The sequence below is a fragment of the Diorhabda carinulata genome, chromosome 10 (genome assembly GCF_026250575.1).
Source record: "Diorhabda carinulata isolate Delta chromosome 10, icDioCari1.1, whole genome shotgun sequence".
In the NCBI taxonomy this organism is placed as follows: domain Eukaryota; kingdom Metazoa; phylum Arthropoda; class Insecta; order Coleoptera; family Chrysomelidae; genus Diorhabda; species Diorhabda carinulata.
In genome coordinates, this window is record NC_079469.1 from 10,280,732 (window position 1) to 10,301,176 (window position 20,445).

At 30.7% G+C, this 20,445-nt stretch overlaps 1 protein-coding gene across 4 annotated transcripts in view; it reads left to right on the forward strand.

The window, feature by feature from the left end:
* LOC130898581 (facilitated trehalose transporter Tret1-like) overlaps positions 1 to 19,341 on the forward strand; it is a 51,241-nt gene extending 31,900 nt beyond the window's left edge. For 3 of the 4 annotated variants that reach the window (XM_057807976.1, XM_057807977.1, XM_057807978.1), the window contains 3 exons: positions 4,331 to 4,466; positions 15,061 to 15,246; positions 18,065 to 19,341. In XM_057807976.1, the coding sequence (XP_057663959.1) occupies positions 4,331 to 4,466; positions 15,061 to 15,246; positions 18,065 to 19,185 (1,443 nt within the window). In that variant the 3' untranslated portion in view covers positions 19,186 to 19,341. Of the gene's footprint in view, positions 1 to 2,883; positions 3,079 to 4,330; positions 4,467 to 15,060; positions 15,247 to 18,064 lie in introns of those variants that run through there. The other variant, XM_057807975.1, reaches the window with a different exon arrangement.
* The last annotated feature ends 1,104 nt before the right edge of the window (positions 19,342 to 20,445 follow it).

The window sequence follows — 20,445 nt, forward strand, 5'->3', positions numbered from 1 at the left end:
AGTGGACGAAAATTACAAATTTTCAAGTAAAAACTCAACTATAGACACCACCTTCTAAGGGAAGACTCATCTTAATACGAGCAATCATCTACTGAATTTTATCGCATGAATTTAGAAACACCCTGTATATTAACTGAAGACAAGATACATATAGTGTTAGTTTAAAGTGTGGAAAAATCGAAATATCCCATAAGGGAAAAAGGTTAGAACAATAATTGCCAGAGAAGAATATTTTCGGTTCAAAATAAAACATACAGAGTGATTCTAAAGAGCGGAGTGACTACTACGATGCAATTTTTTAATGGAATATCTTGTCGCTTCTAGACTAACATTGTTATGTTAATTTATACCTTAATTCTATGGTGAACAATGAACAACATTCGTATTTCAGGATTGCTACGGATAATAAAATTCACAGTCAGACCAGTTTTTAATAGTTGCAAGATGTTTGATTATGATGTTGGTGAGATTACCATATCTCAATTGCTTCAAATGACGCTAGCGTCATAAGTAAAATTAATTCCTCACTGATTTATGAGTCGGTAACATTGTTATTGGAAATTGGACAAAATACTGAATCTTAACAGACACCACTACTGATTAGTGGAGTGGTATATTTCTTAATATTTGAGGTGATATTCGAACCATTTCAAAGAACTAGGTACCACGTATTCCATAACGTTTCTTTCATCAAAATTTCATTATTAACATGATGAGAAGTCTTTGAGAAATCTTACTAAGTAGGCTGTTTTTCTCCTTTTCATATTCAGGAGAATTTCTCTGATTTTTCTTATTCTTCTTATTTATTCATGGTACTCCTTCTGCAAATACTTTCAATTTATTGATCTATGAATTACTTAGTGTATGTTTTCATACCATACAACAATACTGACCATATGCAGTATCTAGTTACGTAGTAATATTCCTAAATTTGGAAAAAAAATTGTAGGGTAGTAGTACTACCTACCAGTAGTGAATTTAATAGGTAAAAGTCAAACAGATTTGATAAAAAACATTTTATCTTAGAAGAATGGGTGAAATACGTATTTTTATGATGATTTTTTGAAGGTACTACTATACCTGTGCAATATAACTTTTGAAGTACAATTATTATAGCCATTTTAGGCCGTTTTAAAATGATTTATTAGTAATGTTAAGGTATTGAAAACTACATCAGATGGCTTAAGAATATTGACATAGTTGGTCTATCAATTGAATATGAAGATTTGTTCTGAATACTACTAATAGTTAGTAGAATTTCAAATGTATAAACAAGTCTAAAAAAAAACTATCCGCGATTGAAGGTAGTAGAAAGGAAAGGGCACAGCAAACTGCTGATATATTAGAACCTATATTTTTGCTCAAGTTCATGGAGTAATTATTTAGTTCATAGGGATCATTTATAATGTGGTTACCTGACCTTTAAGTTTATATTTCTTAGTGAATGTGGTTATCGAACTAATCGTTATTCATACTGAAACCGATAAAAGTAGCGGCAGCAGTGGCAGTTGTACATAAACAAAAATGAACGAAATCGTTTATACTAGTTACTTTGAAAAATTAGTCTTGTAAATAATTTCTATTTGCAAATCTCTAACAAAGATATGATGTATATAACAAAGTAACATTAACCCTGAAAATTGTAACCATATTGCGTTTGAGAATATGCTTGCCGAGGGTTAGCAAATGTCCACCAGCCCTAAGTCTTCACAAACGCTTGGATACCATGTACAAGCTTGCGAGTACATCAGTACGTTTCGGATATGTGAACCGTGCAGGCAAATTAGTTGAACATGGACTGAATTTCCTCGTTTTAGCGAAGCTATAATTAAACAAGGAGTTTTTGTGAGTCCTCAAATTGAACAACTTTTCCAAGATTCGCCGTTTATTGAATACCTAATTAAAAAAGAAAAATGAGCTGAAATGTACTATGTCTCTTAAAGTACATTTCCTTCAAACGCACCTGAACTTCTTCCCTGAAAATTAGAGAGCAGTCTTCGATGAACACGGGATGGTTTCGGGGAAGTGGAATGCAAGCATGTTGGTGGAGTACTTCTGATTTCTGGAATGAGACCTGTCTATCTATACCTCGGGGTATAGAAGAAACGCAAGCACCAAATAATGGTACATATTTTCACTATTTATGATTGTTTCTAGCTAAAATAATTTTTTTGACCTCTTCAAATTAAATCATTATTATTATTATAGGAAAGTGGTGAAAATAGAAGTGTGTGGCTCTCCACAATGGTGGATGATGTAAGAAAACGGCAGTTATATTTGGATTCACTGATCTTGGTGATTCATTTCACATAAAAATCACGAAGATTAGTGCTGAGATTTTTTGCAGACAAAAACAAATTTTTACAAATGAGCTGAAGTGTCTAGATTTTCTACTTTCGAAGCTGTTTCTTGGGACCTATGATCACGGAAGATCGAATCAATATATCGACCTAAGTAGGGCTAATCTTTATTTTTCTCGGTTCCGCCTACATCTCACATAGGTCTTACTGCGGTTACAAAACAATATGTCTCATCATTAATATAGTAAACAAGAATACCACAAGGAAAGAGACACTCTAAGATAAAGTTTGAGTGGTTCTTCTGTTTTGACATGTTTATTTAATTTCATAAATAGCTCGTTGAAAAACGTTTATGATTATAATTATTTTCAATAAACTATATTCCTTCGATTATTCCAATTCAATACTTTCCCATACATTAAATATTATCTACTCATATTCTAAAAATGATATGTTCAACTCAAGAATAATGACTTTTGAATTACATCAGAATGATGATAACTGAAAACAAATGAATCGCAGATATTGAACAACCAAGTTTATTGTTACCCAACTTCCGTACGTATTTATAAAACAAGAAAACTATCTTTATCGTCCCAACTCAAAACAATCTCACGATCAAAATAAATTGTAATGACGTACTGTAGATGAAAACAAAACAAATATTTCGGATAGTAGTGGTGATCTGAATAAGTAAACGATTATAGTGAATTGTATGAATGTGTTTGTAAAGACTTCCATGCGGATCAGAAAATACTTCAATTATCACCAAAATGTAGTAAGTTAATATCAACGACGTTCGATTGACAATTTTTAATATCTGCAAAATAAATCTTATACATTTGTTCTCTCTAAAATATTAATGATTTATTAGCTTGCGAAAATTCTTGTTGATATCAATCGATATGAATAAATTGAAACTGTTTTCAGAGTGCATGTTATAATATGACTTTAAATAATAGGCACCGTGTTTAATTCTCATCAATATTTTTTTATCCCCGTGAGGCTTTTTCAAGAAATTCAAAATCTGCTAAATACCATCGGTAGGGTAGGCGCATGGAAAGTGTCAGTAATCGTGAAAAAAAGTTATTTTTTCCCATTTAAAATTGTTATCATATAATGCTATGAGCGAAAAACTTATTATTTTCACTGCTAATACTTTGCAGAAATATAAAAATACTTGAAAAATTCTACAAGATAATAATTTGGCAATGAATCACATCAAAGATTGGGCAAAAGATTATATTACACCATGGATCGGTGTAAAAAATAATTACCTGGAATGTTATAAATATGAAGTTATGACCTACAATTCAAATTGAATTTCATCTTGAAAAATTTACAAATCTCGATGCACGTTTGAAAAGGAAATAATCAAAAATTCATTGATGTCACCAAATTGTACGAATCATTAGGTTCTAATTTGAGTACCAGGATTTCATGCCTTCAGGGGCTGCGATTTTAATTCAGCTTCTCACCCTAATAGTCACTTTTCAGGAGTCAGGAGAAAATAAGATTATTAAAAATCGGTTATTTTGCAACAAGGAAAAGGTATTTTTCAACTATAAAGATGCATTCAAATGAAATTATGACTTTTCATGAATTGATGTTGATATTAAAACAATTCATTGAAATATTGGTAATTCTTCAAGAAGTAAAAGGAACTTTTCAATGTTACAAGAGCAGTATGATTGAATAGTGATTTTTCAGAAGTTGACAACAAAATATTGAGATATTATTAATTTTTCAACGAGGAAAAGGTATTTCGACACAAATGAAACGGTCAACTGCCTATGCCTGTTGAATACTGGTATAAATGTGTAGAGTTGAAAATATTTATTTTGAAAGTATTGAAAGTTTTTATTAATGTAGACAGAAGATATAAATGAGAATAAAACCGCCGTTGAAAATCCCGCACTTATTATGATGAACGACCTCTCCTGTGACAACTAAATGAACCAACAAACTGTTTTCTTCAAACTTTCAATCATTTTTCTGGAATATTTTCAACCTATATTATTTTGTTACAGGCTTTAGCTGCAATTTGTGCCCATTCGGTGTCCATTTCAATTGGCATTTGTCAAGGTTACAGTGCTATCCTCCTTCCCCAGTTGAATGAAACAGAGAAATACAGAAGCCTAACTGAAGACGAAAAATCATGGATAGGTATGTTTTATTTTCATATTATAAACCATCAATACGAATATAGTTCAATTAAATATACCATATAATAATAAATAAATAATATTGAACAAGTACTTCCAGTCTTTATCAAAATATTATTTGGTTCTGAAAATCTCCGTATTTATATTAATCAATAGATAACCTACATAATGAATATTAGAATAAAAATAAAATCAAAATTGAAATCTATGAATTTTACTTAAATTATTCAGGTCTTGATAGGTATTGATATTATTATCGTATTATTGATAGCTTTTTGTTTTTTGATGGCGTTTCAAGAATTTTTGAATATTTATATGAATGTATGTTTTTGTTTTTGGTTCGTTAATGCAATTTTATTTTATTTTTTTCCTTTATGACCTTTACTAACATCTATTGAACTAATTCGATAGTTGTTGGGAGAGTCCTTGTACATTGGTATGGAAAAATATTTCATTTTTTGATGTTTAGTTTCTCTTATAGTAACTATTTAACCTTATCTTGAATAAGTTGTTCATTATTTTTTCCGGATGATTATTTTATTTCAATGTAGTGTTTGCGTTTTGGATAGCTAAGCATTTAAATTCAGAATCTGATAGCTGGATAATTTTATCAGCCAAACTTATTATTATTGATTTTTTTGGGACACGATTGGAAGTTCAAATATTTTGAGGACCAAGTTGGTTTTATATACCATACTGTTCTTATGTTATTGTCAATTTTATGTAATGTGATATCCAGACATTTAATTTTATTATTTTGTTCGATTTCGATTGTGGACTTTCTTTTAATAGAATTGAATTTTTGATTCATGCTTTCAATTTCATTCTTTGGTACAGCAGTAATTCACAATCTATATAACGGGAAAATAGTGGGATATTTGTATTTAGTTTACTTTAGACAGTTTCCTCAAATTCTTCTATTACTAGTCTTGCTATAAAACTTGAGATGGAAACTTTCATAGCCCAACCATCAAATTGTTTATATATTTAATTTTTATATTTGAAAATATGTTGTAGTTTATTAGACTGTTTGGATGGAATTATCAAGTGATCAGATTCTAACTAATTATTAGTCAACCTATTGACTTAGATTTTAACTTTTATCAGATTGTACGTATCCCCGACAAAGAAATTTAACTTCATTCAACAGCGGATTTTACAGATTGTCGGAAAATTATTGTTCCCATACGAGCCACTTTCTTTCACCTTTCTGTTCTGTATGTTCACATTATATTTTTTTACCTCCCTATATTGTAAACATTGCATTTTGACACTGTTTTGAACCACGTAAATAACAATTGAAAAAAGGTATCAATGGCCCAACAACGGCATGTCTACCATGTCTAAGGTGGTAATAATTAATGTCATATAAAATTTTCATTTTATTTGCTTCAAAAAACCTTACATTTGTTTAGTTTTAACTTCAATGATACAAACTTGGGCATATCTTTGAAAAAGGTGGACATCAGAATGTATATAGCTCAATGGAGACTTTTATTCAGCAATTTTTTTGTGAAAATACGGCAAAAGTTTTGAAACTGTAGTAGCAATCTCGATTTGGCATAATTTCTTAAAATACATTCTGATTCTTCTACATTTATTTGCCTATTATACAAATCAATAATTTCAATTTCTCCCATTTTTTGATAACGCTTGACGTTGTACATGAAATAACAATGCTTATGATGCTATAGAAACCGGTCAAAGCTGTATATAATTTGCAAAAAGTATCGAATCAAATTATAGTGAATCGATCTTGTTACTTACATCCCTATTCGTATAAATAATTATTTCAACATTATCAACCAATTGTAGCAAAAATTTTATTTCTTTAATATATTTTAAATAAACTGTAATTTACAAAGAACAATTTTTTCATTTATTTTTTCAAATTCATTTCAAACAATAATAACATTTGAAAATGATTCTGGACATCTACGAGTATCAGCATAAACCAGTGACTTCCCGCGGCCCGACAGGAAACAATCAACAGATGTCGAATTGCACGAATTTGTAGGGCAATTAACAAGTCAATTGTTCGGAATTAATTTAACGAAATAATTTGATTTCAATAAATTAAATTGGGATTTGTGGTTACCATATGGCACAAATAGTTTTATCAAATTGAAGTCATATCTTATATGGAGCAACATCATGAATATTTTCAAGCAAAAATCATTGACCTATGACGCCGCCAGTGTAAAAAATTGCAATAGCCAGTGCATTTTTCCGGATTCAACCGAGGAACTATGTGATAATACTATATGATGAAGTAGAAATAGTAGAAAGGCGAATCAACATAGTAATATTATAAATTGTGTGCGTCACTCTTCAACTATTTTTTTGACGAATTACAACCAATTATAAATAATTTTTATTTTATCACATTGTACATTAGTATCCATGGTAATAAATTCCAACTCCGCTCAAAAGCGGAATTCTCATCTATTAATAGTTTTTCTACCACCTACTTTTTTTCACCTATATGTTCATAATATACTCTCTCAACTTCATAAAGACCAATTACATCAAAATTTACATCAAAAAGGATATATTTTAAATATGGTTCTTAAAACTTGTAGCTCGATACTCGTATTATGAATTAAAAAGAGTTTATGTTCAATTTTTAGGAGCTAAACTTTTCCTCGGACAAAAGATAACAAACAATATTGCATACATTGATACAAATATCGATAATGAATTTTACATCAGTAACGGTTCATAACTAGTTGCTTAGCATAAAATAAAATTCAAAAAAATACGGAATTGATATCATATTCTCATCTCTAGTGTGCGAATGTGAAATATTGTATGTAAATTGTATTATTTCTTCATGCAATGACATTGTAGTTAATAAAAACCTTCACAACATTATTTGAATATCAAAGTTTAGTCCTTGAATGTTCTAAAATTTTTCAAATAAATTCGATGATTATCATGATATATACCAATACAGTGTAAAATATGTAATGATTGATAGTAAAAAAGTGACAAAGTTGGTGAGGCATATACTTATATATATATATATATATATATATATATATATATATATATATATATATATATATATATATATATATTCATTTTAATACATTATAAATTGTATGTATATGTGTTATATATATTGTGATCCAAAAGATTTCCTGTGTCTCCTTTTCTTTCTGTGGCACTGAAGGATGCCCAGTATTTAAAGCAATATATTAATCCCATTACTTTCCCATGTACATCTCTTTCTACTGTCCTCTATGGTCTTGTAATTCTACGAAGGGTATACCGTCCTACGTCTAGGTTTTAAGTAACTGGTTTAGGTATTCCCAAACCATTATATACCATTGGAGCTAAGAACTTTAATGACTGTTTCTTTCTAAGTTGACTTGAATACGTTTTTCAATTGTATATATATTCCCACCTCAAAAATTACCAGTGTATTGCCCAAGCTTTCAGAATATTTCCCGTTTTGACCGCTGTTGTGGAATCATACCTATACTTTTCTGCTATTTCATCTTGGGGCATGTCGCTTCTACTACATTATACGACGCCGATTTGACTAAATATTCTTTTAACATTAGTTTAGTGCCTTTCAAATTTTTTCAAACCAGCCAAAAAATAGCCTTTTTGTTTGTATACCAAGCTTGCATGCCATACTTGTGAGACCAATCATCACATATTGGGCAGTGGTTTGAAGAACTAGATCTAGTCTAAATACCACAAGGAACAATCTCTTAAAGTACGAAGTCTGGCTTTCTTATGTGCAACCGGTGCCAACAGGTGCATTAGAAGTGATTCTAAATCTCCCACCTCTCCACATAGTGCAGGAAAACATGGCAGAGAAAACATCCCTGGAACTGGCATAGGAGTGTACGGGCCCAGAACCAAACACTCTGAAAGTCTAGGCAGCGCAGCAAGCATTTTTCAAGCAGAAATTTATACAATATAAAAATGTGTTCAGTTCAATCTAAGGAGGAACTATCGCAAACAGGAGATCATCATTCTGTCCGATAGTCAACTAGTCATTAAACCTATAAGCTCCAATATCATAAACTTCCGAGACACACCGGAGTGAAGGGGAATGAACAAGCTGATAAGCTCGATAAAGGGGCGGCAGTATCAGCTACAGAGCAATGGAAAAAGCACCAGAATAGAAGGTAGATAAGAGCAAAACCAATTATTGGGACAACCTACAAGGACTTAGGCAGGAAACCTAAGTAAGAACAAACTACGAATACAAACAGGGATTCTATCAGGGCACTGTCGTGCCAACAAACAGTCTAGCAGATAATGCGGCGTGAAGCTTTTATTGCACAGAGGACGAAACCTCCACCACATTCTCTCAAAGTGTGAAACACTAAGGAACTCCAGAGCACTACACCTGGGAGCGTATAAAATAAAAGACTAAGATCTCTGGCAATTAAAGCCATCCCACATTCTAGAGTATTGCAACAAGAAAGGGGGAAACAATAGATCCTTTGGGTCGCAGTGTATACAAGACTCCAAATCCATACATACATATATAGATGCCACACTCTGTTAGAGGCGTTCGATACGTCGGGGCTGACAGAAGAACAGTAAGGTTTGATTCCAGGTCATTCCTAATTTTCTCATTTAGTCTACGTACTTAAGTTGGAATTTCTGGAACCTTTGGTGATATTCATACTGAATACACAGTTTACACCACCACTACACCTATACTCTGAAAACTGAAATCTAATGACCTGTTTTATACTAAATTTTCCCACCAATAAACCTCCTTCCGCTAAAATTAATTCCAGAAGAAAAACCTGCTTTGCGGGAATCTTTATTCCTTGACTCCTTAGTACTACTTGTAGTCAGTAGTCTATGTACCTGCTGTATTGTTGAATGTTGGTGTCGAAATCCAAAAGTGTGGTTCGGAATGATTTTATTTCTAGTTAGCATGAGCATTATTCTTTTTAGGAGAAATTTGAGACAAAACTGGTAGTAGAGTAATTGGTCTATACGACGTTAGATGTTCAGCGGGCTTGCCAGGTTTAGGAATGAGTATGATTTGTGCTAATTTCTATTGTGACGGAATGTATGTAGCATTTATGATAAATAAGAAATCGTCTGGCAATTTTTATATATTTTACCCTGAACCCTGAATTATTTTTATTTCACTTTCACTTAAAACAATTATATACAAATTTAAAAATAGCATTGTGAAGTTCAATATAAAAAATTCCAAGGATTTCTTAAATCCTGTCGACGTTTTAATTGCTGTTTTGGTTAATATGATACGGTGTACTCCATGCACGTATCAAATTAAATACACGTTTCTCAAATTTTATCATATATCTTGATATGGAGTCTCTTTTGATAGACCAGCAGTTTTTGAAAATTGACGCTTCGACTATTGCGGTGTTAATTAAAATTTGACTTGACATTGAAAACTTGCATCATTATATCAATGTCTAGATCACTTACAATATGATTATTAAAATAAAAATCTACCTTGACTACCCTGGTTGTTTTATTTTTGAAAATAACTAGAAGTCACCAATTAAGTTATTTGTATTTGTATAGAAATTTATGAAATAGAACTATAATTTTTACTTAAATTGTTCAGATCTTTTTATCATTGACAGTTTTCTCTACGTGTCTGAACCGGTTCTCAAAATTCTTTTTTTTGTATTTGATTCCGTTTCGTTAAATTTTGAATTTTGGTCTATGTGGATATCTCCTTATATTTCAAGAATCGTTATTCTTTCTCTCTTAATTATTCTAATTTTTAAAAACTGAGATATCTCTCCTATATAAACAATCAGTACAATGGTACTTGATATGTGATCCTTCTACTGTTTTTAGGTGTTTTTGAAATTAGACAAATATTTTGATATTATATCTGTTATGACCTATGCTAAATATTATATGCATTGAAATAATTTGATAGTTGTTTGGAATGTTATGGTGCTTAAGGTAAAACGTTTAGTTTTATTTCGTTCCTTAATTGATTATATTATTGATTCATCTTTTCCTGAAATATTTCTCATTTTATTCATATAATTCATTCCTTTAAATACATTTTTTGCTTTTTGAATAGCTAAACATCTAAATTCAAAATCTAATACTTTCATAGCTTCAGCCAAAACTCCTAGATATATGTGTGTGAAAGAGGATAACATGAATTGAATATTGAATATCTTGAAGACCAGTACTCCCTACTCTTAAACATCAATCTCCCTAAAGTCCTAATCAATAACTCCTAAAATCCCCAAAATTAGTAGGGATTCCAAAAAAAATTTTTATTATATATCAAATGAATAATTAGATATTTTTGGATAGATAATACATTTTAAATAATAAAATATCATTCAACAAATGATAAATTTTAAACAATCAATAAATAATTTCATTCAACAGCATCTCTTTCTTGGATTCATAAATTATCGAAAATAACAAATAAATTATCTTCAAATTGAGATTTTTTAAAATCATACACATTGACATTAAATATTTTCCCATACATAGTATATTACACATTTATTTTGTTTTATTTAAAATAAAAAAAAAATATAAAGTTCCCTAAAAATATCCCATCTCACATTTGTCCCTAAATTTGGAGGGAAATCTTTAAGCTGGAAACCCTGAAAGCCAAGTTGGTTTTATATATCTTTTAGTTTTTGTTATTGTTGATTATGATATATTATTTTGTTCAATCTAGATTGAAAATTGAACTTTTTCAAAGAGGAGAATAATTGCAATTGCATTTTTTGATACAATATTGATAATAATTAACATAACAGCGTAAGAATGGAATATTTATGTTAAGTTTCCCCAATACCTTCCATTACTAACTGTGCTGTAACACATGATATGGACGCCCATTGGAAACAACAATCAACTAATTCAACAATGAATAATTTCATTGGTGGCTGCTACTTTTTTGAGATAGAACGACTAAAGATAAAAAAATATTTTGTTTTCCATGTTTTTTATCCACACTAAACATATGCTATGATGCGATTTGATAAAGAGCAATTGATATTAAAATGAAAATATTAGTGATTAGTCTACTATCTCTTTTATTGGTTTTCCAATTCAATATGCAAATCACAGCATAGTATTCTATTGATTTAAAAAATGATATATGGTAACAATTTTCTAGTATAATAATGCATATAATCAAATACTAATTACTAAGTAATAAATAAAATTTGAATTATGTTTATTACCATTTTGATTATATACCTGTTAGATAGACTAACATATGATTAAATTCTTGTTTTCTATTGAAGTAAATATAACTAGTATATATATATTTATACATTTAACTGTCTTTTCTCTTGGTACAAGTGGAATGAATATGCATGGAGATCATGAAGAAAAAAATGAAACAACTCCAGTAATAATATCAGTCACAAAAATACGTAAAAAAATAGAAAATGGTAAGATAAAGCTTTAAAACGACGTGAAATGAACACAGAAGTTTTTAATACTGTATTATTATTATATAAAGCATGAAAATACAGAAATATCAAATCGCTTATAGTAACTTCATGGACTGGAGACTGTACGACAAGGCGAATGCTTTATCGAAAATAATGGAAACTGTATGGATATATCGAAATATGAGAATTTTTAAAAAGACCATTAAAAAATATGCCCTAACAACAATCAAAACCTAAATTTTTGAAGAAATTTACAAACTGTTGGAATAAACTTCAAAAATTGACGACATGGCACGTTTCAATTTGGTCTTAATAAAATTAGTAAAAAAATAGTAAAACCGCAATTACAAAAAAATAAAGATGGACCCTGCACGGGCGAGTCATGCTTGTTCTGATTATCAAAATGGCGAATATACTCGCGAGAAGAAATAAATTTGGCATTATGAAACATATGATGAAATTTTTGAAATTACCGAATCCGTTATTATATAGATACACACCACTCTTTTAAAAAATCAGCTGCGATCATTACCCTATGTAACACCAACTGAAAGGTTGGCACAACATCAGAAGAGGTCTGAAGCAAGAACTTTCTGTTCAACTTGACCTTGGAGCTTAAATAAGACTTCCGGTCAATCAATGAAGAATTCTTGAATTTCAATGATAACGCTGTGAATTTCGAAAAATATTTTCAGTTGAAAAATAATAAATCGAAATCAACTGTCAAGTCAAAATGGGACAGTTTTTTTAGTGATAGTGGTAGTTTCCATATTATTTGAAGAACATAATGTAACTCGGTGGCGCCCAATGCCGGATTGTGCTGAAGCTTCATTTGAACGTGAATTAGTTTTCGAATGAAACAGCAGGGTTCTGTAAATTGAATTTGTTTATGGTTTCGAATTTTAAAATTAAATTTTTTTCACAACAAACTACAACGAAACGAAAGCTGTAAAAATTTTATCACCAATAAATAATATTAATATTAATAATAAATAAAGAAATCGAAGGCGCGAATAACGCGAATGGAATATTTATTTTTGTGTTTTTGAAAACGCTTTAATGTTATAATATGAGTATAACCAATGAATCCGGGAATTACCACTTGATATATATAAAAATTTAAATCCGGTTCTGCTTACAAATAACGGAAACTGTACTACCGATTTACACAAGGTGGTTTAGTTCCACATTATTTACTAGATCTTGATATACGATTTATTATCAACTTGTCAAGGCCGTAGTCTTATAGTATTATTAACTAGCGTTAAAAAATATTTACATTTAATTTGTCAGATTCAGAAATATTTCCGGTAATGTCAATGAACTTTTTTATTCAGAGCAGTTAGTTATAAATTTAACTGGAATCCATTGTTTTATTGAAAAAAATTACTATCTATCAAATGAATTTTTACATAAGATTGACACATTTATTGGTTTATCTGGTCAAACAATTCATAAATTAATCAGTGATTCGAAAAATATTCGAATTACAAATCTACAAAAATTTAAGTATAAATATGTATGTAGAATGTTTTATGTAATGGAACTTATTGCTTCCAATTATACTTCTCTGGAACTTCCCAACTATTTTGTATAATAAAGAAAAAAATTTATTACTATTTTAGATAAATTAATATTCATTCGCATTATAATAATTATATATAATTGTATTAAACTTTGACAATAGAGAGAGAGAGAGAGAGAGAAATGCGTTATTGTAAAAAAATTTTTACAATTTGTAGATAAAAGCTTGTAAAAACTGAAAAATAAACTTAAAAGTAACTAAATAAAGATAAAACAATTGAAATAAAATCTCAATATACAGAATAAAACCACAATAAGTGACTAATTTATAGATAACAGCCATAGGTAATAATTAGTAAATTATTGCGGAATGCAGGAAAAGATGATATCGATTTCATTTCAATTGGCAACTGATTGTGCATTTTTTGCATTGTAAAATATTGAGCCTTTAACTAATTCTGAACGTAGAGTAGGCAGGTAAACGTCGTGCTCCGCGTTCCTAAGTGGATTGCCGTGCAACGATCTTTCTGAAATTGGAGAAGCGTGCTTACGAATTAGGCAAACGGATTCAAAGGTGAATAAGGAAGGAAGAGTGAGAATTATTAATCTTTTAAAGAAGTCCTTGCAATGAGCTGTTCTGTTAAGTCCGTGTAAATATCTAACAGCTCTCTTTTGTAGTTTGATGATTCGCTCAAATTGAGACACACCACACGTACCCCAGTGGAAGGGAAGTGTACATCGGAGATGCGACTCAATAAAGGCATAATAGACTGTTATAGAGGTGGATAAGTTCAGTTCTTTGGAAACTGATCTCAGCGTAATACAGGAGAAACTTAATTTTTTAGATAAGGCGGCAATATGTAACTCCCATTTCAAGGAATTGTCCACAACAAGCCCTAAAAATTTTTATATGATAAAATGTTGGTTTATAAACGTTGAGATAGAGAAGGTTACAATCGCACCATGATTTAAAAGTGATTATTGCAGTGTATATGGGATGTAAAAAGTAACTTTTTGAAAAAAAAAGTTTATTTGTAAAAGATAAAAATTGAAAACGAAAAACTTGTTTTATCTACAACTTTGGTATGCGGTTTTTTTCCATAGGACTTGTAGTTTTGCAAGAAATCAAAATAAACCGTTTTTAACCCTTAAAAACTCACCCACTTTCCCTTCCCGACCTCAGATTCCCCGTATATTATTTTTCCTTCAATTTTTATCATATCATAATGATATTATAATGATATAAAAACAACTACGTAATTTTATTTTTCGTTTTTAAAAAAATATATTTATTAAAGCAATTACAAGTTTATTGTTAGAGATCTGAACAGAGAATGAATTATATAAAATGAATTTACTAGAAAGTAAGATTTATCTACATATGTTACTAAGTAAAAATTTCTGAGACTGTATAATGTTTCTGCTGCGCTTTCAAGTTTTCTTGATAAGCCGCGTATGTAACTACGTTTGATGTGGTTCTTATATTAGTGAATGATTAATATACATTCTTTAAACTATATCAATGATATCGAGAAATTGGAATTATGTTGAACTTGCGAGAGTCACAAAAGCTTCAGTTTCAGTTTCAGCTTGCATTGTTTTTGTGGAATATCTTTTATGGTTTTCTATTCAAGTATATAAAGTATGATAATATGTTTTCATTTACAGCTAGCTTGGGAACAATCACAAATCCAGTTGGTTCCATGCTATCCGGATTTTTAGCTGAGTTTATGGGAAGAAGACGAGCAATCCAAATAACTGCCCTTCCATTAGTATTAGGGTGGATGTGTTTTGGATTAGCTCAGAATATATATTGGTTATACGCAGGACGACTCATAACTGGTGTAGCAGCAGGTAATTTAACCGTTCCGATTTAAACTAACATTCTAAAGTAACGATGTAATTCATTTTCAAGTATTGATCAAACTAAAAATTCAGGAAGAGCTCAATATATTAACAGAAAACTGTTTTAGATAAGTTCATGAACAATGTGGTGTAGCTTCATCTTACTTAATCCATATCAATGTCTGCGGTATCAATGCGGAAACTTCTCACGTTATAGAAATAGCTTATTTCTGCCAGAAAATTTCCCTTCCAAGGGAATGAGAGCAAGTACCGCAGAATTACAGAGCCAATTGCGGTGCAGTTATCGAAAATGGCATCGCAAGTATACATTGTAGACGAAGCTTCATGGCGGGTTTTTATTTATGCCAAGACTTGAAAAATGTCCTATTCCGACAAAAATCATTTTCATTAATAGTCACTATGTCTAATATTTTCAATTTCTTTTTCATCATTACCCCCTTACATCGGAATAACTTAATTTGGTTTCATGTAAACAACGCTATGGAACTTTTACGTAGAAGCAATCCCTTAGGTACGCATTGGATCAAAAGGTCAAGCGGGGTAGCGATCTAGATTCACGGCTTTTACGCACTAGCTCAGCTAATCTGCTCTTGTTAATGGAATAATATTGAAGATTCAATGAATTGATATGATTCAATCATGTCGGAATAAACGTAAAATTTAAACCATTACGCATTATTTTAACGCAAGTTATGCGAGGCTGCTGCAGCCATCAGCCATCAGCCGCAATCACAAGAAAAATCAGCTACATACAAGATATATGGATTAATAATGAACTCAAAGATCACTTCTTCTTCCAAAAATGTATTGTTTCTGTATATCATTAAATTGAACACAAAAGTGATCCTTTCTACTCCTTGAAAATACCTAGAATATTCACCATAACAATCATCTGGATTATTACAATATATGAAGCTGCAAGCGTTCCTATAATGCCAGAGCGAATACCATTAACCAAAAAATCTAAGACTTTTACACCGGTTAATCTGTCTAAATTTCTTAAGGAAGTAATAGATCAACCACTCCTTCTGAACATATTGAATCGTCAAAAACAAAATATTCCATCAGTATTTCACACAGATTGCATTAATCATGAGTTTAATGGTAGCCTGCGGTTCATTCTATAAAAATTTAGAATATAGATTACATTGGAGCTCTTATAGTCCATATACTTGTCATTAAAACAAAAACATCTAGATCGTTTACTGTACCAGGTGAATTTCATTTGTAGAAAATAACTTTTACTATCTCATGTCACATCGCGCATATTTTCAAATTATGGTATATGCATCACAGTTTGCCACATATGAACTGGCAGTTATCAACAAACAAATTGATGTTTCTAAAACTGTAATATCCGGAACTTTACACGGTTCGATCATGTTTTCGATCATCGGCCAAAGCTTTTGTGAAGGGACATCACAGCTGCAAAGAAACAAATATCGTGGAAATCACCACAGTTACCGAATGTTGTCTCGACTAAATAACAAATTAAAACCAGTTGAAAGAAAGTTTACTGGGGGTGAGGACATCACAGCTGTAAAGAAACAAATATCGTGGAAATCAGCAGAGTTGCCGAAGGTTGCCTCTACGAAATAACAAATTAAAATGAGCTACAAGAAAGTTTACGTTAAAGAAATGTCCCTCTCAGTCTTGTCACATGTATACAAGATGTTGAGGGGATTGATAGGTATCAACAATAAAACGAATTAAAACGGGGTAAATTTTTACCTTAAAAATTTCCATTCGCCAATTTTTCGCGATTTTTATAGGTCCTACAAAGATGAAATATCACAGAAAAAAAAATTTTTTAACTAACAAACCGATTTGGCATTCTGAGAGTAATTTGAAATTTCATTTCGCGAACAAAAAATTGGGGCAAAATAGGAATCACGAGTAACTTTGGTTGCGTAAGCTGAGTTATGTTATAATTTGGAATTAAGTTATAATTAAGTGAAAACGATGAATCTTGAAACTTTTTCTCCAACAATAGATCGTAAAATAATAGAGTATTTGGTTGTTTAATAAATCATTTTTTCCATGAGTTACAGCAAAAAAAGTGAATTCAGTTTTATAAAAATAAAAGTTTTTGTGCATTAGTCCCAAATATTTCTGATAAATAAATACATTTTCTACATACGATATCTTTTGAACGGACAATTGAACAAAAAATTTGCATAGTGCAGAAACATTAGTAAATTTTATAAGCTTTCGAATGGCATTAGCAAAAATATGAAATAATTTAGAATTTAAGTTTATTGGCCAATTATAAGGAAATTCCTCATTTGGGCAAAAAAAATTCTAAGCACAGAATAGGTCAAAAGCCTATATTGACTAGACTATTCTCCTAAAATTACATTTTTATACTCACGAGGTTTTGACGATATGTACGTGTATATTGTGTTTTGTTCCTGACAGTTGCATTATAAGTAAGTGGTAATGGCTATTACTTGCTAATGGAATAATATACGAGTACTAGAAATTTGCTTGATTCGACTATAAAAATGATCAGAAAACGTTTTTTACAAATAGCGATCATTCATTTCCAACCTTTGAAGGATTTTTCATGAAAATATGAAAACAAAGACTTCCAATCATAAAGAAACATATTTCTTCATGTTGATTTTCACAAAAAAAACATGAAAAATACAACATTTGGGTATTTCTATAGGCTTCTAGAAATTAACGAAAGTTGGTCCTTAAAAATGTTATTGAAATCAAACAATAAAAAAGCATTATTCATGTTACGTGACTGTTGATAACGAAACTAATTCAAAGATACTGATTATATTTTTTTCTATTTTAGGAATGTCACCTGCGTGTTACACATACGTTGGAGAGATATCAACATCTGAAAATCGAGGATTTATGCAAACTCTCGGTCCAATATGCGCATCGTTCGGTATTCTCTTAACGTACGTGCTAGGATACTTTTATATCTGGTCTACGGTAGCTTATATCAATATAAGTATGGCAATTTTATCAGCAATAGTTATCCAATTGGTACCCGAAAGTCCGTCTTATCTATTGAAAAATCATCAGCAGGCGAAAGCATTTAAAACTTTACTTTGGCTTCGAGGAAACAATGCATTAGCTCAACAAGAAATCGATAGATTCAACGAAAACCAAAAAGAGAGCAACAGCAATCTAATGAGTTTCAGAGAAATGTATTTCGGTCCGCAAACAGTCAAACCTTTTCTTATTTTGGTCGGATTATTCTTCTTGCAGGAATTTTCCGGAATTTATACTCTTCTATTTTATGCGGTGAACTTTTTCGAGGAGACCGATTTAAGTATCAATGAATACATAGCTTCAATTATTGTGGGAGCTATACGATTTTCTATGTCTGTAGTGATAGCTTTCCTAATTAATATTTATGGAAGAAAAATACTATGCACCATGTCTAGCATAGGCATGGCAACAACTATGTCGATAGTTGCCGTTTATATTAAGTATTACGAATTTTATCCAGACGAAAAGAAAATCCTAAGTTATTTGCCCCTGATTGGGGTTATGGCTAACGTTGCATTCAGTATGGTAGGTATGCTACCAGTACCTTGGGTTATGGTAGGAGAAATGTTTCCTCTGAGAGTAAGACCTATAATGTCGGGAGTTGTAGTTAGTATAGCACAAATATTAATTTTCATTTGTGTCAAAATATATATTAATATGAATTCAGCATTGAACTTCAGTGGTACTTTGATGGTATTCGTAGCAGCGTCAGTAATATCAGCATTTTATTCTAAATTCATTTTAATAGAAACTAAAAACAAAACTTTGGAGGAGATAGAAGCTTTCTTCAGAGGAAATAAAAAAAATGTAGATGTTAATACTGATACCGGTGTCGATAATAAAGCATTCAATATGTTTTCCGAAAATTTGGATGAAAACCGAGTGAATACGATACGTGTAATAGTCGAAACTTAGTGGAATTAATTGTGTTAAAAAAGATATTGTTTCTATTTTTACAAGCAGTATTGTGATACAAAATAGGTTTTAAGGTTTAGACAAAACTTTTATATTACGGTTCTCATAGAATCATTTATTTATTTTGTTATTTTTAATAAAAGATGTTACTATCAATTTGTAGTTTTATTTTAATTTGGAAAAGTAAAACGTTACATTCATTTTATATACAATGATATTTAGGGTTGCCTAGATAATATTACTAATCTAATTAGAGTCACGTCTTATTTATTGATTGAGGATGAAGAAATCCTGCTAAATTATAGGGCGGTTTGATGAAAGGGTAACTTTTCAGAAGTCGACTACAGTTACGGCATGGTGATTGTGTCAGTTTCCACCAGTTTCTACACAAATTTTCTCCAAGCTATATGTAGTGAAAAGATATTGTTTACATCTAAACTATTTCTGAATACGAGGTATATCCATAAAGCAAGCTCTGTTTGGTTATACAGAAAAAAACGTGTATAGATGCCGAAATAAATTAATATACAAAAATCTACAATTGATAACTAATTTTCCACATAGCTTTCAAAATTATATAGGCACTTGTCAAAGCGTGGCACAAGTTTGTGTAAGCATTCTTCATAAAACGTTGCGACTGTGTTTTAAGCCGTGTGGTAACATGGTCTTTTAGCTTGTTATTATCGATGACATGTTGAGCACCAAGGTAAGATTTTTAGTGTAATAAATAAAAATCTCTACGAGTGAAGTCCGGCCTGTATGGAGGATGATCCAACACGTCCTAAACAAAATCCTGAAGAAGTTTTTTCAACAAGTTTACAAGGTGAGCTAGAGAATTATTTGAGAAACAAATCAGCAACATCCCTCTGCTGCCCCCAAAAATGGTATACATTTTGTTGTTTAATTCTTTTTTGTTTCATTTTATTTATATTATTTATCTTCTGTACTCATTTTTAGCACTGGAGTATTTTTTGGGAAAATTTTTTTAAAAAATCCCGATTATAGCTTCCCTACCTGAAATACATCTGTTTTGATTTGTAAAGGGGGGAGGAGGTATACTTTTGGGATTTTACGATATATAACAATCACAGATTAGTTTTATTATTACCATATTCTCATCTATATATGTTCTTTAAAATATAAATATAAACATCTATAGTTTTGCTTTTATTTTTGTATTACGTAGACTATAGGGTGGGCTAAAACTTTTGACCGGTAGTGTATACGGTGAATATATTTGGTACTTATACATAAGGAACA